This window comes from Monodelphis domestica, chromosome 3, assembly GCF_027887165.1.
Source record: "Monodelphis domestica isolate mMonDom1 chromosome 3, mMonDom1.pri, whole genome shotgun sequence".
NCBI lineage: Eukaryota > Metazoa > Chordata > Mammalia > Didelphimorphia > Didelphidae > Monodelphis > Monodelphis domestica.
Genome location: NC_077229.1, coordinates 192814616 through 192840831, shown reverse-complemented (window position 1 = coordinate 192840831; position 26216 = coordinate 192814616). Strand labels below are relative to the sequence as shown.

Sequence of the window (26216 nt, the reverse complement as noted above, 5' to 3'; positions counted from 1 at the left end):
TTAGAATCAATACTGTATATTGGTTCTAAGGCAAAAGAGTGATAAGGGCTAGGCAATGGAGGTTAAGTGATTTGCTCAGGGTCATACAACTAGGAAGTATCTGACTCCAGATATGAGCACAGGTCCTCCTCTCTCTAAGTCTGGCTCTCTCTCTACTCTTCTACTTAGCTACCTTTACTTATTTAATTTTTTATTAAATTTGTGTTTGATTTCCCCTACTAAATTTTAAGCTTTTTGAAAGCAGAGACTTTGTCTCATTCATCTTTGCATCCCTCTCAGCATCTAGTGCCAATATTTTATAAAGGAAACGCTTATTGAATTGAATAGACAGAAATAATTGTTTAAAAAAGGAACCCACTTAGAAAAGCTATCAATATTCCTTACTTTTACCCACTAAATAGTAACAATTTCTAGAATGTTGGTCTAGTAGGTAAGTAGAAAGATTACTTTACCAAAGTGACAATATCACTTTAAATCCAAGATAAACTTTGCTTGCCTTCTTCATACAAAATGCTGGCTAAAAATTCAAACTATGCACAATGAAATAATTGTCATTGGAAATCAAACTGGTAAAGATTTTTGCTAAATGCTGAGCTAATAGTAGATCATGGGGGAGGTGGAGTTTTGTTTTGTTTTTTAAGTAAAAGGTTTAAATTCATAAGCCTCTGCTTGTTTCTGTTTCATGTCTACCTTGTAACATGACCATAAGTGGAATTTTGAGCTAACTGTTTTACTTCAGCCATAGAAGCCAACAGTTGACTATAGACAGCTAAAAATAGTACTGGGAAGGGAGGGTGTGGTGGTGGTGGGGAGTGGTAGTTAGGTATTCATAGGGGCAGCTGGAGCAGGGTCACTCATCACATACTGTTTTTAATGATGATCTGGAATCGTAGAGGTGAGGGAACACATACTTTCTTCAGTGCCTCTGCCTCTGTCAGCATGCTGGCAGAGAGTCTAATATAAAACGTGTGCCATGTGGTCCTAAACTAGTAGGTTATAGAAGCCTGGCTCAGTCTCGGCTGGCCTAGGCTACTGTGGGTCCTTGATGATTTGCCTTAGCTTCTACCAGCTAGCTGGAAGCCTTCAGAGAATTCCTAGGATGCCACAAGAAGTCCTTCTCTAGATTCTGGATTCATAGGATGGGAGATGCCCAGCTCTTCTTCCCTCAAGCCATGACAGAATACCCCAAAGGACCTAAGCTTACTTGTGCTGTAATCACTACTCACAAGCACCTGCAGAATCTATGAGGAGTACTGTCTGCCATCTGATAGCTCTTGTCTGCCTGAACTAAGAAGGAGGGAAGGGAATCAGCTCCTATCTGAGGATTGAGTTGTAACCAGCTCTCTGTTTCCTCATACTCAGATTTAATCCCAGTGGCTAACTCCTGCCTTTGATACCTGGCATTGTTTTTATGTCTAGCTCTAGGTTATCTGGACCCATCTAGACTTCTGGACTCTGACTTTGCCTTGGTTACTTGGATGCCATACTTTGACCTATTTTGGCTCCTTTCTTTGGACCCCCAATTCCAGCCCAACTATCAGAACTTACTTTGTCTTTCTGGTTCTCTCCAGTATAGTGGAAGATCAACACTGATCTCAGATAAACCATCAGCATTTAGTTATCCACATGGATCTAGCTTTCTTTACTCCCATCCCTCATCTCTTTTACAATATCTAGTGACACTTTGACTCAACATTAACATTCATAAGAGAGGGGGGTGGAGGGAAAGGGAGAGGGAGAGAGAAATAGGGAGACAGGGAGAGGGAGAGGGAGACAAAGAATGGAAGAAGGAGTGGGAGAGGAAGAGGGGGAGAGGGAGGGAGAGAGAGGAATGCCATCTAATTCATTCAGCCAGTGTTTGATCAAGAGTCTTGCTTGTTATAGATCCAAGAGTTCACCTGTGACCTCTTGTATTATACACAGTCATTACTCTAGTTCAGGTCCTCATCACCTATTGACAAGAGCAGAGAGGTCAAAAATGTGAACCCACAATACTCCCAAGTGTGCCTGAACCAGAATAAAGTATTTGATTTTAATATGTTGATCTATTAATAATATATACATATATATGCATAATTAAACATTTGTGGTCTTTTAGGCCAATATGTGATTTGCAGAAATCTTTAAGAATGGTTTAGTGGTTCCCACTTCTATTTGGATTTGATACCAGAGTACTTCCATAATTCAGTTCCCTTTATCCAGTGCACATGTTATACACAACTACCAAATTAATAGTTCCAAATCATAGATCTAATCATGGTGCTCCCATGTTTCAAGAAATTTTAGTGGCTCTCTAGTGCCTCTAAGATAATATGCAAACTCTTCTGTTTTGCATACAACCTTTCACACAACCTGGGCTTCAATCTATTTTTCCAGACTGATCAATGCATTATTCTCCTTCATGTACTACCTTCCAGCCAAAGTGGTCTATTTGCTGTTACTCTTATACAACATTCCATCTCTCATCTCTGTTCCTCTGTATAGGCTGTCCTTTGTGCCTAGAATGTTCTCTTCTGATCTCTATTTGCCTTTGAAGATATGAACTACTTCCTACAGAAAGCCTTTTATGATCAGTCAGTTTAATAGTGCCTTCCCAGCTTTCCATCCTTTATCACCTACTAAAATTGTTTTGTGTTTACTTTGTATATATTATATACATAATTATCTTTGTACATTCCATTTGGCAATACAAATACATCCTTTATATCTTTATATCCCAAGCACCTTTCATAAGGCCTGGTACAGAGTATACACTCAGTAAATACCTGTATAATGAAATTGAAGTAGTGATCCAGGGTTTTTAGCTGGATTTTTCAGATATACAAAGTATGCCACAGACAACCGAGGTTCAGTTGCTGACTTTGCTATGGGCTTGGTATATACATAGTTGTTTTCATTTTGTTTCTCTCATTAGACTACTGAACATCTTTTTTTCTATTCTTTTTTGGACTTTCTCTGTACCCCACACTTGGCACAATACCTGATATGCAACTGCTTTAAAAAATGTTTGTTGGGGCAGCTTGGTGACTCAGAGAATAAAGAAACAGGTCTGGAGTCAGAAGGACCTGGGTTCAAAACCGACCTCAGGCACTTCCTAGCTATGTGACCCTGGGCAAGTAATTGAACCCCAATTGTCTAGCCCTTAACCTCTAAGATTCTAAGACAGATGATAAGGGTTTAGAGAAAGTACTTGTTGACTGACTTGAAGAACTCAAATGAGAAGGAACCCTTTACCTACTGAAATAATTCATTCTACTTTTTGAATAACTCTAATTATCTTTCCTTCCTTTGAGTTGAAATCTGCCTCTGTAACTTCCACCTGTTGCTTTTTTATTCAAATACCTAATTAGCATCATAGAATCACAGAATTTATGGGGTTAGAAGGGATCTCAGCGGCCATCCAGTACAACCCATATCTGAAAAAGAGATTTCTCTATGCCATAACAAAAAGAAATCAACTAGGTTTTATTTGCACATTTATATTTGGGGCAAGGGGAACTCATGACCTCATCCAACTTCTAGGCTACAATTGTTAGGTAACTTTTCTATAATAAGCTGATATTTGACTCTGTACAACTTTCAGCTATTTCTGGTTTTGCCCACAGGGGGCAAATCAGAACAAGTTTAATAATCCCTTTTCCATAAGACATCCCTTTAAAGTACTTGAAGATAACTAATGTTTTCCCAGAGTCATCTTTATTTTTTTTCCAGGCTAAAAAGTTTAGATTTCTCTGAATCTCTATTACAAACAGAATTTCCAGGGGGAAAGAAATTATTTCTTTCTCCAGAAGTTATGCATACTGTATGAAATAAACTTTTTATTCCTGCTATGCCTCTCCTGCTGGGGGAAGAGAAGCATGAGAAATATCTGGACTTCCACTGGGATTATAGATCCATGTATATGCATATCCTATATATGTGTGTGTGTGTATATATACAATCTCCATATCCATAAGGATACATCCAAAACAAGCATATATCACAGGTTTTAGGGAATGGGGAAACTTGAAAAGAGAGGAAAAATACTAATACGGGAGAGGAGGCCTGGCAGTAGTGATGCTATTGGAGCAAATGAAAACAGCTAAATACAGCAGTTTCCCATTTTCATACCCAGAGGGAGAAGTGAAAGCTTAAAGGGGACAAGTGACAAAGTATTAGTCTGCTTTTCTTTCTTTCTTTTTTTTAAACCCTTGCCTTCTGTCTTGGAATCGATGTGATTCCAATGCAGAAGACTAGGCAATGGGGGTTAAGTGACTGGCTCAGGGTCACATAGCTAGGAAATGTCTGAGGCTAGATTTGAACATAGGAATTCCTGTTTCTAAACCTGACTCTCAATCCACTAAGCCACCTAGCTGCTTCCTTAGCTTGCTTTTCAATGGGGACACTAGCTTGGGTGGCTGGACCTCTACCAAAAAAAAAAAATCTTATGTGTTAGAAGCAAAAGACAAAGTAGGATGTGGAGGACCTAACAGTCCTTAACTAACTCCTCTCCTCCTACTTTTTTCACGTGGCAAATAGATCTGTGATAATTTGTTTAATTTGCCAAAGGCTGGATTTTACAGATTTAATATTACTTCTCATAAACTTTTTGTGATAGACTTAGACATGCACATTTGTTATATCCACTAGTTCCTAGCCCTCTGGGAACAATTCAGGAGATAGTCAATTATTCTTAGGTCTGGGATCTCCCAGCTGGTAGTTAGAAAATGCCTCTATAACAGCATACTCATAATCCATTCATATGGTTCACAACTAAGCAGAGAAACATAGGCCTTTTGTTTGTTCTGTTCCAATAGACTAAGAAGGCAACCTTTTGTTCTGCCAAATAATTCAGGCATATACCTTACAATGAGTATAGAAATATAACTATAAAATAGACTTGACATAGTAATCAAATTTAAGTTTAGCCTTAAATTTGAAGAGAAATGAAACTATGTTGTCCGATTATAACAAGTGGCTTTTACTCTGTTGTTCACTTGTTTCAGTTGTGTCTGACTCTTTGTTATCCCATTTGGGGTTTTCTTGGCAAAGATACTTGAGGGGTTTGCCATTTTTCTTCTCTGGGTCATTTTAAAGTTGAGGAAACTGAGACAAACAGGGTTAAGTGACTCTCCTAAGGTCACACAGCTTATAAGTGTCTGAAGACAGATTTGAATATAATTTATGAAAATGAGTCTTCCTGCTTCTAGGCCTAGCACTCTTTCTACTGTATCACCCAGCTGCTTGAAGTGAGGTAGACAGCATCAATTTTAAAAAGAAAAGAAAGATTAAGGAGTCTGGCATTCCATCCACTGTGCCACTTGGCCAGAGCCTAAAAACTTGGAAGCAGAAACAGTAGAAGACTTAGTTTCCCTTACGTCTTCTCTTCTTTAAGACATTCTTATTTCTTTTAATTGATCCTTAGTATGACAAGATCTTGAGGTCCTGACTGCTGATATAGATGATCTCCAGCTTATAGAAAGCCTAAAATATAGCTCTCAGAACTAAACACAATACCCTAGATTCAATCATCTGATAATAGAGTGTGTTAAGGACTATGATTTCTCTTCTGCAAACTATTCTTCTCTTAATGTAGCCTAAACTTGCATTTTTTAAAATGCCATATAGTCTTGTTAATATCTGTTGAACTTACAATCCACTAAAACCCCAGATATTTTCCATACAAACTGTTCTTGTCATACATGCTCTATCTTGTATTTGCAAAACTATTTTTGAACATAAAATGTAAGACTATTTCTACTAAAATTTAATTTTATTAGATTAAGCTCAATGTTTTAGCCTATTTCATATTTTTCTGGATCTTGACTTCATCATCTAGCACGTTATCTATTCCTTTTAAGTTTATGACATCTATAAATTTTGTAGGTATATTATCTATGCTTTTATCCAAGTCATTGATAAAAGATGTTAAACATCATAAATGGAGGGCAGCTGGGTGACTCAGTGGATTGAGAGCCAGGCCTGGAAATGGGAGGTCCTAGGTTCAAATCTAGTCTCAGACATTTCCTAACTGTGTGACCCTGGGCAAGTCACTTAACCTCCATTGACTAGCCCTTACTGCTCTTCTGCCTTAGAACCAATAAACAGTATTTATTCTAAGACAGAAGGTAAGGGTTTAAAAAATGTTTTTAAACAAATAAACAGCATAAATGTTAAAAAAGATTGATTTTGCTATCTATTATAAACTTTTTGAGGATAAGAGCTACAATACTTCACACCTATAGAATGGTTTATAGTTTTCAAAGAGTCTTCATAAAAAAATTTATTTGCTCTCATTACAGCCCTCTGAGATGGTCTAGGCAGTTAAAAATGAGGAAATTGAGCCTTGGTGAGGTCAAATGGCCAGTAAATGAAAGCGAAAAGATTAACATATAGGTCTTCTGACTCCTAGTCTACTTTACTATCCACATTACAAATTGTGTCTGTGATTAGACTGGTAACTGTAGTGTTAATAAATATCTTAGAACTTGCTATAATTCTGTACTTGACATCAATGCTGCCCTGTCAATAGGTGAAACTGACTTCTAAATAGGCCTTTTTAGCCTTTAGGATCATGGATTTAGAGCTGGAAGGCTCTTTACGGGTCTTCTTCTAAGGGAGGTACAATCCTCTCCTTTTAGATGAGGAAACAGGCTCAAAAAGGAAACTCAATAACTAGTATTTTAACTTTCTCAATTTTGTATCAAAGATGGATCCAATAACCATTGCCATCTCTTCTGTTTTATCCATACTCACCTTCATCCTCACAAACCCCTCACTTGATTCATCTATTTCTTCTCATTTTGGTAGCTAAACTCCTGCTGAAGTTGTCCATAACCTCTGCCTCTACTTCCTCTCCTCTCATTCTCTTCTTTATATTCTCTGCTGACTGCCTTCTGACCTCATTATTCTGCTAAAGCTTCTCTCTCCAGAGTTACCATTGATCTCTTAATTGACTAATCTAATGGCCTTTTGGGGGTAGCTAGGAAGCATAGAAGATACAGTGTCAGGCCTTCAGTCTAGAAGATTCATCTTCATGAGTTCAAATCTGTCCTCAGACACTAGCTGTGGTGCTGTGGGCAAGTCACTTAACCCGGTTGGCCTATTTCCTCATCAGGCAAATGAACTAGAGAAGGAAATGGCAAACCACTTCAGTATCTCTGCCAAGAAAACCCCAAAGAGTCATGAAGAGTTGGACATGACTGAAATGACTGAACAATGGCCTTTTCTCAATCACCTTTTCTCCTTGATATTCTTTTCTCTCTAGGTTTTCATGACACTGACCTTACCTGGTTCTCCTCCTACCTGCCTGACCCCTCTTTCTCTCCTTTAGTCCATCACACCCACTAACCACAAATGTCCCTTAAGATTATATCCTGGTCCCCTCATCCCTCTTTATTATTTCTCTTGGGGAGCTCAGCTCCCATGGATTCAATAGTTACCTCTAAGCAGATAATTCTCAAAAAAATATATATATATATCCAGTCCTAACCTATCTCCTGACCTCCATGTCTAGACATGTTTCGACATATCTAAAACTGAATTTGTCATCTTTCCCCCAAACCCTTCCTTTCTCCTAATTTCCCTATTATTATCAAAAGTAAAACTATCCTCCTAGCCATTCAGGCTCAAAACCCAAGTGTCATCATCCTCGGATCCTCATCCTCAATCCCCAAGCCCATAAACCACCAAATCCTACAGTTTCTCCTTTCATAATATCTCTCATATTCACCCTGTCCTCTGACACTCACATTTTAATAAAGACTCTAATCACTTCACGTCCAGACTAATAGTCCATACTATAGGCTTCTAGTTGGCCTTCTTGCCTCAAGTTTCTTCCCATTCCAGTCCATCCTTCACTCAAATGCATATTCCTAAAATGCAAGTCTGACCATATCACCTCTTCCCCTCCCCACATTCAATCAATTCCCTTTTACATCCAGGATCAAATATAAAATCTTCTGTTTGACTATTAATGCCCTTCATAACTTATCCCCTTCCTAGCTCTCCATTCTTCCTTACACCTTATTCCCCTCCGCTCCCATCCTCGGTGTTCCTACGAGACTGGTTCTTCTCACATTGATGCTCCATCTCCCAAATCTAAGCACTTTTGATGGCTGCCTCACCATGTCTGCAATGCTCTTCTTCCTTATATCTTTCTCCTAGCTTCCCTGGATTCCTTCAAGTCTCAGCTGAAGTTCCAGCTTTTGCAAGAAGCTAATCCTAGTCCTTAGTCTTAGTACCTGTTCTATGAGACTATCTCCCAGATATCTCTTATGTATTTTGTTTGGACACAATTGTTTGCATACCATCTTTCCTATTAGACTGTGAGCTCCTTGAGAGCTAGGACTTTTTTTTTTTTTTGGTCTTTCTTTGTATCCCTGTTGATTAGCTTGGCATATACTAAGTACTTAATAAATGTTTGTTGATGGAGTGATTCTTGTGTTCTGCTATATGATATGGAAGCCATACTTAGAGGAGTGGGTAGCCAATACAATATTATTTCAGCCTGTTTAAAAAATATACATCAAGGCAACTCTTGACTTTTAATGATATTTGCTAACAGAGTCTTTCTGTTTTTTAAACCTGTACCTTCTGTCTTAGTATCAATTCTAATAGAGAAGAGCTGCAAGGGCTAGGAAATTGCAATTGGGTGACTGCCTGGAGTCACACATTTAGGAAGTATCTGAGACCAGACTTGATCCCAGGTCCTCCTGACTCTAGGCCTCATGCTCTATCCACTTAGCTACCTAGATTCCTCCGCTCATAGGTTATTTCAGAGGATTTAGTTTAAAAATCATTCACATGACTTCTTCTTTTAAAAAATTAACAGAATTTTGAGTACAGTATATCAGCTTATTCTGTTGTTAAATCTAAAGAGAATCTCTACAGTAGATTTATTTTGCAAATTGATTCCTTTTGAACCTAGAAATTGAGAAAATTTAACTGAATTTGTTGTGGAAGTTAAAAGTGCCAAACAGTGTAATTTTGAAGTTCAAGAACACTTGTCAGCAAGAGAGGATATTTTAATATACTATGAAAAAGAAAATGTTGAACAGAGTTTCCCAGTAGTAGAATTTTATCGTGGAAATAAAATACATGACAAACAATTTTTTCTTAATTAAAAGTTTTTATTTCTAAGAGAAAATAACTTTTAATGTGTGTATTTTTCTCCCCAATACCTTTTAAAAATACATTGTTAGTTATTGCAGATAATGGATACTTAAGTCAAAATAGAGTTTATACCATAAAGAATATGAAGTTAGATAGCAAAAGAATGTGGCTGTTGTCCAAAATGTACCAAAAACTAGACTTCCAAAGGATTTTTTCTTTTAAGGAGTTCTCACATTTTTAAAGCCTGTTAGACCCTATCTGTTGTTTCTATTATTCATATTGTCTTTGTTATTTGTTTATTCTAGCTTGGACCTTTGTGATTTCACAGGTGTAGGGAACCCTCAGTCAAGAAACTTCTTCCACCAGTGCAAGTCAGCTCCTGCTTTGTAACTTGTCTTAGGGAGAGTTGCTTGGAGCCACTGAGAAGTTAAAGGACTTTCCCAAGGTCACATAAGCATTATTTTTTCAGAGGTGAGACTTGAACACAGGCTTCCAGATTCTGAGACCAAGACCCATAAATAAGAGGATATATTCCATCATTATGTCACTCTCATTAAATAATATTACTGGTTGATACAAGGTCACATTTTAAAGAAAACATTCTGGCAATACTAATCTTTTTCACTGTGCTTTTTCTGCATTATGATTTCTTCTAATTTTCTTCTTTACTCATTTAGCAATGGATTAGTAAAGTCATGAATAATGACTTACCGTGAACCTTTAACATGTTTGTGGATAAAATCTGCATGAAAACGTGGAACCAAAGGATCTTTCTCACCATGTATTATTAAAGTGGGACACTTGACAAGGGGCAACAAATGCCGACAAATATTACCTAAAAAACACAAGGAATGAAAATTTTATGCTCTAACTATAACCAATATTAATCATTTAAATGCTAGTTATTAAAGGAGACAGTGATTTGGGAGCATATTTTTTGGTATCTGACCCAGAGACGGCTGTAATGCTCACATTGAGGCTAAACATTTTATCTCCTCATTCCCTTACTATGCATGTAGTTGGTGCTTCAAAAACTGACATTTTAAAGACCAAACATTTATGCCTTTGTTACTGCTATTATAGTTCACCCAATATGATCTCCCTGTTTCACAAATAGCATTAGAAAGAAATCAAAATAAGTAGCTAGACAAAGCTGAGCCGAAAAATATACCACATAATCATGCAAAAAAAAGCAGAAAATTTAGCCTAAATCTTCCTAAGTATAATATATTCTACTTGATTTACTTTTACAATTTTAGATTGAAAAAATATATTCTCCACCTTGTTACTATTAGTAATGACTAGACTAGTTAGGGTTGTAGCATATGCAAGGTTCCAGGTGACTAAAGAAGGGTAACCTCTGTATCCCTGGGTGTATTTTACAGAGAAAGGTTAGTTTTCCATGATTCTATGACCTACCATGTCCAGACCTTCCTTTTGGTATCATCCACCTCTATAACTCAGTCCAAATCCTTGTTATAGTCACCTACTGAACTTCAGGATCATTCTTGTCCTTTTCTATGATGATGGTACACAATGGTACAAATATAATTTATCTGATTATAGGAAGTAGGGATGAGAAGGTGACAGAAAACCAACAAAAGTAAGAGAAGCTGTGAGCATAAAGCTAAGAGGTGAACTATGAGCACATAGTGTTACAGATGCCAAATGAAAAGGGGTCATTTGCTGCAGAGACATCAAGGAAAATAAGGAGAAAGAGAAAAGGGTCATTGACTTTTCAGCCAAAGCAAAAGGTCACAAACCTCTCAAAAAATAGAGAAGTCCAAAAGAGAAGAAAAAGAAACATTCACACACACACACACACACACACACACACACAAACTACAACAAAAATTCAGCGAAGTCAAAAGAAACAAAAATAAAACAATGACAAAACACCAAAGAACAAATGAAATAACCAAAGTACTAGTCAGCAAGGTAGGTAAGGTGACATGTAAGATATACTTAAATGGATAATTGGCATATTTAAATAAATTAGGCAAGAATTAATATGGATAAAAAAATCTCAAATCCAAGTAGATAGCTTATGAAAGTTAAGTTAGAATGAAAAGATGTTTAAAAAATAGGAAGAAGAAATAATAGAGATAGATGGTCAATATAAAGAATATAATAGAAAATCTGAATCACTAGAATAAAATAACAAATTTGGTACAGCTGGAAACAGAATTGGAACTAACAAAGCAACTTATATAGACATAGAACATCAATGAATTAGAAATCATGCTGATTCACAAGACAAACCTGAGGCATCCTCCCATTTAACTTTAAACTCTTCATGTTGCTTCTTTTATAGTGAGAATGCTAATATAGGTTGAGTTCAATTCCTTCAATCATATATTAACTCAGTTGTTGGATAAGTATCTCATATTTAGGCAAAATTAAAGGCCAAATTAATATTGTGGATGAGATTCTTGCCACTTTCTGTCCCCCCTTCCACCATTGCCATCAATGCAGGAGGACGCTTCATAGAATTAAGGATCATTTAAAAATTTATAGAGACGCAAAAGCCTTTTAGAACCAGGGCCACCTTCATGCTTTAATGAGTCATTACAATAGCATTTTTGTGGAGGAATAATAATAATACTTGACATTTATAGACTTTACTATTCACAATAATACTGTGTTCATTCAATAGTGTGAAATGAGTAGTGCAGGTATTACTATCCCAGTATAGTACAGGTATTCCCAGGTTTTTTGACTTTATATCAAAAAAAAATTTTTAACTCTACATTTCACACTGAAATGAAATGAAAACCATGTACACTTAAGAAACATTTTGCATAGAACAAGTATTCACTGATTCTGTAGTCAGAGGATCTGAGTTCAAATGTAGGCTCTGCCCCTTACTACTTCTGGAATCTTAGGCAAATCACCTAACTAATCTTTCTAGATGTTAGTTTCCTCATTTGTAAAATGAGGGGGTTGGGAAGATGGCGGCTTAGAGAGAGCTAAAGTTCAGATCTCCGGAAATCCTTCCCTACCGATCTCAAACTATATGCTCCTAGGGTGCCGAAATTCAAAACGATCAACAGCATAGACCCTGGGAATCCTCCTCCTGGACCTGGACCTGGATCAAAAGGTACAGCCCCCCTCAAAAGCCAGAACCCGAGATCACTTGGACCTAAGGGGTAGGAGCGCAGAGTCCAAGGCTCCGGGAAGCCGTAGCCCCTCCCCCCTCAGAGAGAAGGGTCCTCTGAAACAACAGTAACCCTCAGGGCCGGCAAGACAGCCTCACGGCCAGCTATTCTGAAGGCAACTTCCAGAAAGCAACCTGACCCAGTCGAGGGGGCACCCAATCATCAGGGAAACAGAGAGAGCCAGGGGAGAGTGTAACCCCCTGGCCAGATGCTTCTATCCGAGTCTCAGTGAAAGTCACTGCCCTCGGAGCTCCGGGAAGCCGTGGCCCCTTCCCCCTCAGAGAGAAGGGTCCTCTGAAACAACAGTAACCCTCAGGGCCGACAAGACAGCCTCACGGCCAGCTATTCTGAAGGCAACTTCCGGAAAGCAACTCAACCCAGTCGAGGGAGCACCCAAACAGCAGGGAAACAGAGAGCCGGGGGAGAGTGTAACCTCCTGGCCGGATCCTTCCATTCCAGTTCCAGTGAAAGTCACTGCCTTAAGGCATACTCAGTTCAACTCAGGGAAAGCTCATAGAACAGACAATCTGCCCAGGACTAAAACCTCTGAACACCAGACAGAGATAAGAAAAGCTAATCCTCCCCATTCAGAGATGGCAAACTCCACAGAAGCACAGAAGCCCTAAAATCCCAAGAAAAATAAGAAGGGAAAGGAGCGACTTTGGACACATTCTATGGAGCCAAAATACAAAATACAGAGGAGATAGAATACAATACACAAGAAAATGCTCCAAAACCTTCCAAAGGAAACGGAAACTCTCCACAAACCCATGAAGAATTTGAATCAGAAATGACCAAAAAGATGGAAGCCTTCTGGGAGGAAAAGTGGGAAATAATGCAAAAGAAATTCACGCATCTACAAAACCGGTGTGACCAAACTGAAAAGGAAAACCAGGCTTTAAAGGTCAGAATCAGGCAACTGGAAGACAACAATCATGTAAAAGAGCAAGAATTAATAAAGCAAAGCCAAAATACCAAGAAATTAGAAGAGAACATAAAATATCTCACTGACAAGGTGACAGATCTGGAAAATAGAGGGAGAAGAGATAATTTAAGAATAATTGGAATTCCAGAAAAGCCAGAAATAAACACCAAACTCGACATCGTGATACAAGATATAATCAAAGAAAATTGCCCAGAGATTCTAGAACAAGGGGGTAATACAGCCACTGACAGAGCTCACAGAACACCTTCTAAAACTAAACCCCCAAAAGACAACTCCCAGGAATGTAATTGCCAAATTCCAAAGCTCTCAAACAAAAGAAAAAATCCTACAGGAAGCCAGAAAAAGACAATTTAGATATAAAGGAATGCCAATCAGGGTCACACAAGACCTTGCAAGTTCTACTCTGAATGATCGTAAGGCATGGAACATGATCTTCAGAAAGGCAAGAGAGCTGGGTCTTCAACCAAGAATCAGCTACCCAGCAAAACTGACTATATACTTCCAAGGGAAAGTATGGGAATTCAACAAAATAGAAGACTTCCAACTTTTTGCAAAGAAAAGACCAGAGCTCTGTGGAAAGTTTGATACCGAAAAACAAAGAGCAAGGAATACCTGAAAAGGTAAATATTAAGGAAAGAGGAAAGGAGAAAAATGTTATCTTCTTTTATTCAAACTCTCTTCTATAAGGACTACATTTCTATCAATCTATGTATACTAACATGTGGGGAAAATGTAATGTATAAATAGGGGGTAAAGAAAGACTAAATAGAATAATCTTTCTCACACAAAGATTCACATGGGAAGGGGAGGGGAAGAAAACTCCTATAAGAAGAAGAAGAAGAGAGGGTTTTTTACTTAAACCTTAATCTCAGGGAAATCAACTCTGAGAGGGAAAAACATCCAGATCCATTGGGATCTTGAATTCTATCTTACCCAACAAGGGTAGGGAGAAGGGAAAACCAAGGGGGGGAAGGGGGAGAGGGAAAACAAAAAGGGAGGGAAAAAGAGGGGGGAGAGGGAGGGAACAAAAAGAGAGGGACTAAAAAGGGAAACATCAAGGGAGGGGACAAGGGGGACTGATTCAAAGTAAATCACTGGACTAAAAGGTAGAGCCGAAGAAGAAAAGGTTAGAATTAGGGAAGATATCAAAATGCCAGGGAGTCCACAAATGACAATCATAACTTTGAACGTGAATGGGATGAACTCACCCATAAAACATAGACGAATAGTAGAATGGATTAGAATCCAAAACCCTACCATATGTTGTCTTCAAGAAACACACATGAGGCGGGTTGACACCCACAAGGTCAGAATTAAAGGATGGAGTAAGACCTTCTGGGCCTCAACTGACAGAAAGAAGGCAGGAGTGGTAATCATGATATCTGATAAAGCCAAAGCAAAAATAGACCTGATCAAAAGGGACAGGGAAGGTAATTATATTTTGTTAAAAGGGACTCTAGACAATGAGGAAATATCATTAATCAACATGTATGCACCAAATAATATAGCACCCAAATTTCTAATGGAGAAACTAGGAGAACTGAAGGAAGAAATAGACAGTAAAACCATATTAGTGGGAGACTTAAACCAACCATTATCAAATTTAGATAAATAAAATAAAAAAATAAATAAGAGGTAAAAGAAGTGAATGAAATCTTAGAAAAATTAGAATTAATAGACATATGGAGAAAAATAAATAGGGATAAAAAGGAATACACCTTCTTCTCAGCACCACATGGCACATTCACAAAAATTGACCATACATTAGGTCACAGAAATATAGCACACAAATGCAGAAAAGCAGAAATAATGAATGCAGCCTTCTCAGATCACAAGGCAATAAAAATAATGATTAGTAATGGTACATGGAAAACCAAATCAAAAACTAATTGGAAATTAAACAATATGATACTCCAAAATAATTTAGTTAAAGAAGAAATCATAGAAACAATTAATAATTTCATCGAGGAAAATGACAATGGCGAGACATCCTTTCAAACCTTTTGGGATGCAGCCAAAGCGGTAATCAGAGGTAAATTCATATCCCTGAATGCTTATATTAACAAACAAGGGAGAGCAGAGATCAATCAATTGGAAATGCAAATGAAAAAACTCAAAAGCGATCAAATTAAAAACCCCCAGCAGAAAACCAAACTAGAAATCCTAAAAATTAAGGGAGAAATTAATAAAATCGAAAGTGATAGAACTATTGATTTAATAAATAAGACAAGAAGCTGGTACTTTGAAAAAACAAACAAAATAGACAAAGTACTGGTCAATCTAAAAAAAGGAAGGAAGAAAAGCAAATTAACAGCATCAAAGATGAAAAGGGAGACAGCACCTCCGATGAAGAGGAAATTAAGGCAATCATTAAAAATTACTTTGCCCAATTATATGACAATAAATACACCAATTTAGGTGATATGGATGAATATATACAAAAATACAAACTGCCTAGACTAACAGAAGAAGAAATAGAATTCTTAAATAATCCCATATCAGAAAATGAAATCCAACAAGCCATCAAAGAACTTCCTAAGAAAAAATCCCCAGGGCCTGATGGATTCACCTGTGAATTCTATCAAACATTCAGAGAACAGTTAATCCCAATACTATGCAAACTATTTGACATAATAAGCAAAGAGGGAGTTCTACCAAACTCCTTTTACGACACAAACATGGTACTGATTCTAAAACCAGGCAGGTCAAAAACAGAGAAAGAAAACTATAGACCAATCTCTTTAATGAATATAGATGCAAAAATCTTAAATAGGATACTAGCAAAAAGACTCCAGCAAGTAATCAGAAGGATCATCCACCATGATCAAGTAGGATTTATACCAGGGATGCAGGGCTGGTTCAATATTAGGAAAACCATCCACATAATTGACCACATCAACAAGCAAACCAACAAGAACCACATGATTATCTCAATAGACGCAGAAAAAGCCTTTGATAAAATACAACACCCATTCCTATTAAAAACACTAGAAAGCATAGGAATAGAAGGGTCGTTCCTAAAAATAATAAACAGTATATATCTAAAACCATCAGCTAATATCATCTGCAATGGGGATAAACTAGACGCATTCCCAATAAGATCAGGAGTGAAACAAGGATGCCCATTATCACCTCTACTATTTGACATTGTACTAGAAACACTAGCAGTAGCAATTAGAGAAGATAAAGAAATTGAAGGCATCAAAATAGGCAAGGAGGAGACCAAGTTATCATTCTTTGCAGATGACATGATGGTCTACTTAAAGAATCCTAGAGATTCAACCAAAAAGCTAATTGAAATAATCAACAACTTTAGCAAAGTTGAAGGATGCAAAATAAACCCACATAAATCATCAGCTTTTCTATATATCTCCAACACAGCTCGGCAGCAAAAACTAGAAAGAGAAATCCCATTCAAAATCACCTTAGACAGAATAAAATACCTAGGAATCTACCTCCCGAGACAAACACAGGAACTATATGAACACAACTACAAAACACTCTCCACACAACTAAAACTAGTTGTTTTCCAATTGAGCAATTGGAAAAACATTAACTGCTCATGGATAGGATGAGCCAATATAATAAAAATGACCATCCTACCCAAACTTATTTATCTATTTAGTGCCATACCCATTGAACTACCAAAATACTTCTTTACTGATTTAAAAAAAACCATAACAAAATTCATTTGGAACAACAAAAGATCAAGGATATCCAGGGAAATAATGAAAAAAAAACCACATATGATGGGGGCCTTGCAGTCCCTGACCTTAAACTATATTACAAAGCAGCAGTCATTAAAACAATTTGGTACTGGCTAAGAAACAGAAAGGAAGATCAGTGGAATAGACTGGGGGAAAGCGACCTCAGCAAGACAGTATACGATAAACCCAAAGATCCCAGCTTTTGGGACAAAAATCCACTATTCGATAAAAACTGCTGGGAAAATTGGAAGACAGTGTGGGAGAGACTAGGAATAGATCAACACCTCACACCCTACACCAAGATAAATTCAAAATGGGTGAGTGACTTAAACATAAAGAAGGAAACCATAAGTGAATTGGGTAAACACAGAAGAGTATACATGTCAGACCTTTGGGAGGGGAAAGACTTTAAAACCAAGCAAGACATAGAAAGAATCACAAAATGTAAAATAAATAATTTTGACTACATCAAATTAAAAAGCTTTTGCACAAACAAAACCAATGTAACTATAATCAGAAGGGAAACAACAAATTGGGAAAAAATCTTCATAGAAACCTCTGACAAAGGTTTAATTACTCAAATTTATAGAGCTAAATCAAATGTACAAAAAATCAAGCCATTCTCCAATTGATAAATGGGCAAAGGACATGGATAGGCAGTTCTCAGATAAAGAAATCAAAACTATTAATAAGCACATGAAGAAGTGTTCTAAATCTCTTATAATCAGAGAGATGCAAATAAAAACAACTCTGAGGTATCACCTCACACCTAGCAGATTGGCTAACATTACAGCAAAGGAAAGTAATGAATGCTGGAGGGGATGTGGCAAAGTAGGGACATTAATTCATTGCTGGTGGAGTTGTGAACTGATCCAACCATTCTGGAGGGCAATTTGGAACTATGCCCAAAGGGCAACAAAAGAATATCTACCCTTTGATCTAGCCATAGCACTGCTGGGTCTGTACCCCAAAGAGATAATGGACAAAAAGACTTGTACAAAAATATTCATAGCTGCGCTTTTTGTGGTGGCCAAAAACTGGAAAATGAGGGGATGCCCATCAATTGGGGAATGGCTGAACAAACTGTGGTATATGTTGGTGATGGAATACTATTGTGCTAAAAGGAATAATAAAGTGGAGGAGTTCCATGGAGACTGGAACAACCTCCAGGAAGTGATGCAGAGCGAGAGGAGCAGAACCAGGAGAACATTGTACACAGAGACTAATACACTGTGGTATAATCGAACGTAATGGACTTCTCCATTAGGGGCAGTGTAATGTCCCTGAACAATTTGCAGGGATCTAGGAGAAAAAAACACCATTCATAAGCAGAGGATAAACTATGGGAGTAGAAACACCGAGGAAAAGCAACTGCCTGAATACAGCGGTTGAGGGGACATGACAGAGGAGAGACTCTAAATGAACACTCTAATGCAAATATTATCAACATAGCAATGGGTTCAAATCAAGAAAACCTGTAATACCCAGTGGATTTACGCGTCAGCTATGGAGGGTGGGGGGAGGAAAAGAAAATGATCTATGTCTTTAATGAATAATGCTTGGAAATGGTCAAATAAAATATTAAAAAAAAAAGAGGGGGTTGGACTAGATGGCCTCTAAGATCCCTTCCAGTGCTGAATCAATGATCCCGCAATTAAATACACACGCATTTATACATATATGTGTGGGTTGTTGTTATTCATCTTTTATTTTGAAGAGAACCAATGACTTCACATGGTGATGTCTTAACTTGCAAGTGAATTAGATTTAAGTGAGGCAAAGTTGCACAGTCTTCAGCTTGACTCTCTTTCAGTCATTGAAGTCCAGTAACAAGACAAAATTTAATAGTACTGGAGATGGCCTGGGATGCAGTGAATGCCCTTGGTGTCTTAGATGTCTTGACTAAGTTCTAAGCACTCCATAGCGCTTATTGGCTGTTGGAATAAAGTGTTCTAATCCACTGTGTGTTTGGGTAGATAGACATCCTCCTAATTCACTGAAAGATCTGAGGCCCATCCGTTAACTTTGGCCTGGTTTAGCCCATCTGCTGAGATGGTGTCACTGCAGTGTGGCCACTGTGCTGCAATAGCTTCTTGGAGCCTCAGATTACAGTTGGGTAACAGGTGGATGCCAAAGGTGGATGTGCAGCCCTGAAAAAGGCCTTGGCAAGCCCTCACATTGAGGTGCTAGTCCTCTCTCAAAGTTCCATGTATATATATATATATATATATATATATATATATATGTGTGTGTGTGTGTGTGTGTGTGTGTGTGTGTGTGTAAATATATATATACTCACCATACATATGTGCATGTTTACATGTATACATGTACACATATATGAATATATCTACACATAGATGTAGCTCCTTCTGCAAGCTTTCATGGACTCACTAGATAGTTTCCTGGGAGAAAGGAGTTCAAGACTGTAGCTTATATGCAGTTTGAGATGAGAAAATATGACATCTGAGAGAATGCAGAGGAATATGGTTGGGAGATGATGTGGCTGTATGTGAATCTTAAAATTTCTCAGACTTGTGAATCTTAAAAATTCTCAGACTCTACCTTAGAACATTTGGTTAGGACCATTCCCCATTTTAAACAATGAAGGGTCTTTGGTCAGGAATGTGGGAACTCTAACATTACTCCACCCATATTTAGGCATACTTTAGGGGAAGATAAAGTTGTAAACTCCTGATTGAACAATGAAAAGTCACCAACCCATACTTAAAGTGAAGCAAGAACCCTTGAGCTAGGTCTATTTTTAGATCTAATACAATGGGGTGCTAAGTACCTATGAAGATCAAATTAATCAGGCAACTTGCAAAGGACAAGATTAGTCTTCTCAGGTGTGAATTAAGCATGGTCAGTCCTTTGGAAAACGTCTACTGTGATTGGTAGACAAAGAAATTTAGGGGAGGTGACATAGGAGAAAATTTTCTTTAAAAGGACGGAGCTCGAGGGCTCTGAAAGAAATTCAGCTTTGGTAGCTGAGTTGGAGCTTGGACTAGTTGGAGTAGCTGGATCTCTCTGAACACTAGAATCTTGCTTGGGACAAATCTTGTGGTGAGTGGATTAAAGACTGACTGGTCTCTCTCTTAACTCAGGTCTAGGCCATGTTGGCCTAGGCCCTTCATACTACATTTCTCTTACTCTCTCTCTCCTTTCCTTAATTCCTTTATTTGTATTAATTAAAATCTCCATAAAACCCAGATGACTTGGGTATTTCATATTTAGGAATTTTTCCCATGGCGACCACTTTTTTTTTTAACCCTTACCTTCTGTCTTGGAGTCAATACTGTGTATTGGCTCCAAGGCAGAAGAGTGGTAAGGGCTAGGCAATGGGGGTCAAGTGACTTGCCCAGGGTCACACAGCTGGGAAGTGTCTGAGGCCAGATTTGAACCTAGGACCTCCTGTCTCTAGGCCTGACTCTCAATCCACTGAGCTACCCAGCTGCCCCCTACTTTATTTTTAATATAAAATCAAGACACTAAAAATTATCTTCACAGTTTTGGCAATTCAAAGTCTTGAAACCATATTTTCACGGTCACAGTTTATGGCAACCACTCTTTTAACTGTAACATGTAGAGACTGGAAAGCAGAGCAAAGACTATTTAAAGTGGAAGAAAACAAATAGGTTCCCCCTGGGGTACCCAGCATCCATGATCAGCAGATAGATCTGCAGTTAATATATTTGGTGGAAGAGCCAATCAGCAGTATACCATGTGCTGGTAACACAATGGCTGAGGTCTTCTCTCTCCTACCTTCTAACCACGCAGTTGAAATTAGACAGTGGCAGATACAGAGTGGAGTGAGCCCCAAAGTCTAATTTCTTCCCTCAATAAAGCACAGCATTGGGAAGAGTTTGGTATTCCACCCTCCAGCCCTCCAATCAGAGGGAGGAGGAGGCTGAGGAAAGTGCTGTCAGTCAAGAATGGAATTAGCAGCATGCTGATAAGTTTAGGAGTAACCAGCTTATCCTGGGGTGAGCATCTTGTTTCATGGAGTTGAAACCCAGCAGAGTAATAGATGTAGAGTGAAGTGGGCTGAAAAATAAGGTTTCTACCCTCTATATTACTTCCCTTCATAAACACACTAAGTTCAGCCAAACCACCCAGTTGGGTGTATTGTATTCCAATCTTGACATTTTATCTCCCAATTCCTTGAATCTATACAAACAGTACCTCAGGTCTAGAATGTATTCCCTTCCTCATTTCTACCTCATTTCTACTTTTCAGAAGTTTTATCTTTTTTTAAAGCTTAGCTCAGGTGTCAGTCTTGGAAGAAGTCCTTCCTTGCTTTTTTTTGTTATTAATACATTTTCCCTCCTCAAATACCTTGTTTTATATTTTCTTCTTTATAAATTTTACCTCCAGTAAACATGAACTCCTTTGGAATAGAGGCTGTTTTGTTTCTATTTTGTATCCAGTACATGGCACAGAGCTTATTTGGACACATAACGTATTTCGTAATCACTTATGAAATTAAGTTGAATTTCTACCAAACTAGTATGCTTATTTTTTCCATTTTAATTCTGCTAGAGTCTTTGCTATGTTGAGGGTCATGAAACACATTTACCATCCTTGGATAACCAGGAACAGTGGAAACAATGAGAGTTCTAATCTTCATTCTACCTAAATGGAAATTTTATAAAATAGCAAAAAGTTCTAATGTTCCTGCCCTGTTGTGTTTGTTTTTTTCGTGCTGTTGATTTGTTTCCAACATTATGTGTTCTGCAATTTGAACAGAGGTAAATGTAAAACTTTCAGGTAAATTATTTTGCCACTAGCTGAAGGAAATAGCATCAAAAGGAGGGGGAAGAAAAGTCTAAGTAAAATACATATTATGGGATTTACATTTGTTACTTATAACTTATGGTAAAACTATTTTGGAAAATTATTGAAAGTGTGTTAAAAAGAAAGACTTTTATAAATTATTACTAGATAATAATGACAGTTTTTCATCTATTTCCAAGAGTTTAATGGGATATTTAATTCATGATAATCACACCTTTCCTATTTTGCTATTATTTCTATCAAGCATTTCATATAACTTACCATCTGGTAGATCTTTAAATTGCAATATTCCATCCACCCAATTCTCACAGGTTTTGGCTAAGTATTCACGTCCATAGAGTACTTCTAAAGGTTTTCTTGTTCTCTCACTCCACTTTGAAACATCTCGGATGCCTGGGGGTAAAAAAAAAATTGTAATATGTACCTTGCAGGTAGGAAACCTATAATCTAAAAGAAAGGCCTTTGTGTCTTTCCTTTTATATTTCCTTTTATACGATTGAATATGCTATCTGAGGAAACCATCTTTAAGTATCCTCTCTTGAGTAAAAGGGCTATATTTTCCCAAGATTTTATGACTGTGTAGATTAAGTATCTACACAGAAAAAAATGTACAAAAACTATACTTCTTACTGCCAAAAAAAAAATGCCACAGATACTAAACATTACAACTGTTTACAAGAGGGTTTAGCCAAATTTACAAATAAAAGTTGCATTTTAAGAAAACAAGTTTAGTTGCTTCTTCAGGTCTTCATACTAAACTATGGCAACTAATTTAAGTGATAATTAAGACAAAGAAGTTGAAGTATATACTGAATACTGTTAACATAGAAGTTTGAAAAAGTCTTCTTCTTTATGTCCTGGTAATGAACAATGCCTATATGGGTTTCCTATGTCACTCTGTCAAAAGTGTGTGTATAACACATAGCACAGTTCTAAAGATTTCATAGGCATTCAATAAATATTTTAATAGAATTAAATGTGCATATCTAAACAAATGTTGAGATCACTTGACCAAAAGTACAATTTGAATGATCATTTCAGAGGTAAAAAGGGCTACAAGATAATTCAAAATTAATTCTTCAATGCCTAGCACAGTGATTTGCACATAGAAGGACTTAGAATCAGAGCTTAAAGGAACTCTGGACACTATCTTGTTCAATTTTATTTTTTAATAGAGAAACTAAGTTTCAGAGAAGTTAAGTGACTTACAGGCTTGCTAGCAGGTAAGTGGTAGAGCCAACATTTGAACCCAGACCTTCTGACTTCCAGGTACTTAATAAATATTTGTTAAATATATGAATAAATTAGGAAAACTTTTAATTAATAATTGCATCATTGGCTTTTATGATATCACATCTAAATAATTTATTTTTATGTCATTAAAAAAAACCCCTTACCTTCTATCTTATAATCAATACTAAATATTAGTTCCAAAACAGAAGATTGGTTAAATAGGTTAAAATCTGGGGTTAAATGACATCCCCAGGGACACACAGCTAGCAAGTGTCTGAGGCCATATTTGAACCCAGGACCTCCTGTCTCCAGACCTGGCTCTCTTATCCACTGGGCCACCTAGCTGCCAAATGTTGTCAATTTTGATAGATGCTTTTCATTTAAGATATTTTCCTTAATTGATATACTGGAAGGTGACTTGAATTTTGAATGAGAATCCAAGTTTGAATCTAGCATCCTGGCCCTGCTATTTAAACTCTCTATGATCTTGGGAAAATCACTTAACCTTTTTAGGGACTATTTCTTTACTTAAAGAATCAGTAGACTGTCCTAGATGACCTTTTAAGGTCTCTTCAGCAACTTATTTGTAATTTGCAGTTTTAGAGTTGCTAGGGACACCAAAAGGTTAAGTGACCCCCACACTACTATTATGTGTCAGAGGAAGGGACTGAACCCAGGCCCAAGGTCAGCCTTCTTTCTACTACTACATGCTTCCTTTTCACAATTATACTTTCAAAATTAAAAAAAAAAGGGGGGGGGGACTTTAAACACTGATCTAGTTAAATAAAACTACCTTACAGATATTATTTCCACTTTGGAACTGGAGAATTAGAAGCACAGGTGTTAAATGACTAATTATCATATATAAAAAAATGAGATGGAAAGGAGAGAAGAGCTTCAATTGTTATATATTTTTCTTTACATAACCTACCATGATAAATCATTTCATCCTCATCAGTAACATATGCATTTGCTCCCCAAATTACCAACTTGTTGATATAAGATGGGTACTTTGCAGCTGCAATGAGGGCTGTTATCCCACCATCACTCCATCCCAGCAAAGAAACTGATTTAAATTTCAGTGTCTGTGGTTGGTTAAAAAAAAATGTATAGTACGAGTTAGAGGTCTTTCTGCTACTTTGTTGAAGAAGAAAAATTTACTAATTTCCAGTTACTTTAGAATATTTAAATTCTTGGATACTTCATAAATAATCCTGGGCTAGAACAAAAAAGAATTTTTAAAAGAAAGAGAGAAAGTCTTAGCAATAAAATGGTCACAGTAGTTTACCTGAACTAAAGAAGAAATTTGGATTTTATTGAAATAGTTCTCAAAAAACAAAGCCCTTTAAATCCTTGCTCATATAAGCATACATCATTGTGATGTAGTATAAAATAATATTTTTGGGGTGTTGTGAATTACAAAATTTGAAAATCAGGTCCATATGTGTAAAATATAAGAGCTACCTGTTACTTTTTTTGAAAGGGGAATACCACATAGAATTAAATCATAAGAAAAGATTCATTTAAGTAGAGGAAGAGGTTTTGAGCATCAATCAAAATAGCATGTTCAACATTAACTTGCTACAATTGAGTAGATTATAGCTTTCTTTATTATCAGCTACATTCCAGTCATTCCCTTCTGAGGGAATTCTGGAACAAAAGCTAGTTTCTTTGAGTTCTAGAATTCCTGACTGACCTTCATTTGTACTTTTGATTATGTCCCCAAGGTTATTCTATTCTTATCAAAAATACTTTCCTCATCTCTCATAACATGACCAATATGGAAATATGTTTTGTAAGATCATACATGTATAACCCAGATCAAATTGCTTACCATCTTAGGGAAGGGGAAAGGAAGGGAGGCAATTTGGATATTGTGATTTTGGAAAATATATGTAAGAGATTTTTACTGCATATAATTGAGAAAATAAAATATTAAATTAAGAACTTTTTAAAATATTTTATACATCATCTAACACAGATTATTCCTAAAGCTAAAAGGAATTTATTCAACATAGTATCTACAAGGAAAATCTTTGCTCTTTCAAAAAATTTAAATCTAAGCAGGCCAAGGACTTCCTATAATAATGTGTATAAGTGAATTATTTGTATAAGTGAAATTCTAATATCTTATTTTAACTCTAATTTAATAGGCAACTTATATGCCACAAAAATCAATCATTTCATATTTTCTCTACATATATATGCTAATACAAAGGAAAAAATCTAAAATCTCCCCTAGTTACTAAGGCTATATATAAAAGTTGAAGGTTAGGGACACAGTAAGGTCATAAAGAATAGCTCTGGAGGAAATTAATTTCTCTTGATTTAAAGAAAGAAGTGTAGAGTGTAACAAGCATTTTATTGAGTCAAGTTTTGGGGTCTTTTTTTTTTTGGACAAGAAGCTTATTTCTTATAATGTCAAGTTTATGAGTAGCTTCTACTGGTAATAGCAAGCTTTGGGAATTTCAGTTTGCATAGTAAAAGAACGCACATTAACACTCCTTTGAGTATGGGCCTAGATGCCTGTTTACAAAAAAAAAAAAATCTGCCTGGGGGATAATACTTAATCACTAAGAGGTTCAATGTTTTACAAGAAATCTTTCCATATCTAGGGAGAAGTTGGAAAATTGGCAAGCTGGGTCTCTGGAGGGCAGACTGTAATTATAAGGGCAAATCACTTACTGCCCAAAGAGAAGAGAAATTTGGATCAAAATAGAAGTTACTAAAGATGGGCTGACTTCTGTAAACAGAAGAGGGAAATTATCCTTTAAATGTAATCAATAGGCACACCTACCTTGTGCTTCAGTGAACCAATAGGAGTATTTGGGAGGGGAGAAAGGGAGATGGCCTTGGGAACCTGGAAAGACCTGGATGAACCCACCTCAGATACTGATTAGCTATTCACTGTGGACAAGTCACATAACTTTTCTAAGTTTTCCTAGAGTTGTGGTAAGACCATATGCCATAATGTATGTAAAGTGTTTTGTAGAACTTAGTGTTAATACATGTCATCAGTGTTTAATTCTACATTTTGGCCTATATAAATAGGAAGGAAAGGCAATACTAAGCATTCTCTAGGGAGTAGGGAAATTGCTTGGCACAGAAAGTGTAACAAGATCATCAAGTAAAATAGTTAAAGAGAGAAGAGGGCACAGAGCAGAACCTCAGGGAATTTCTAGTTAGCATGCATGGTGTGGGTGAAGGTCTAGCAAAGAAGACAAAGAAGTAGTCAGTCATGAAAACCTAGAGAGAAGAAAGAATCAAAGGGAAAAGGATGGC

The 26216-nt window shown here is 37.0% G+C and overlaps 1 protein-coding gene across 1 annotated transcript in view; it reads right to left on the bottom strand.

Moving 5' to 3' along the window:
- The window catches only part of BPHL (biphenyl hydrolase like), a 51559-nt gene that overhangs the window by 12254 nt on the left and 13089 nt on the right, over window positions 1-26216 (bottom strand). The window contains exons 4-6 of the mRNA XM_001368236.4: window positions 23866-24019; window positions 21963-22094; window positions 9805-9928 (exon numbers count right to left, since the gene is read on the bottom strand). Of these exons, the coding sequence (XP_001368273.1) occupies window positions 9805-9928; window positions 21963-22094; window positions 23866-24019 (410 nt within the window). The remainder of the gene's footprint in view (window positions 1-9804; window positions 9929-21962; window positions 22095-23865; window positions 24020-26216) is intronic.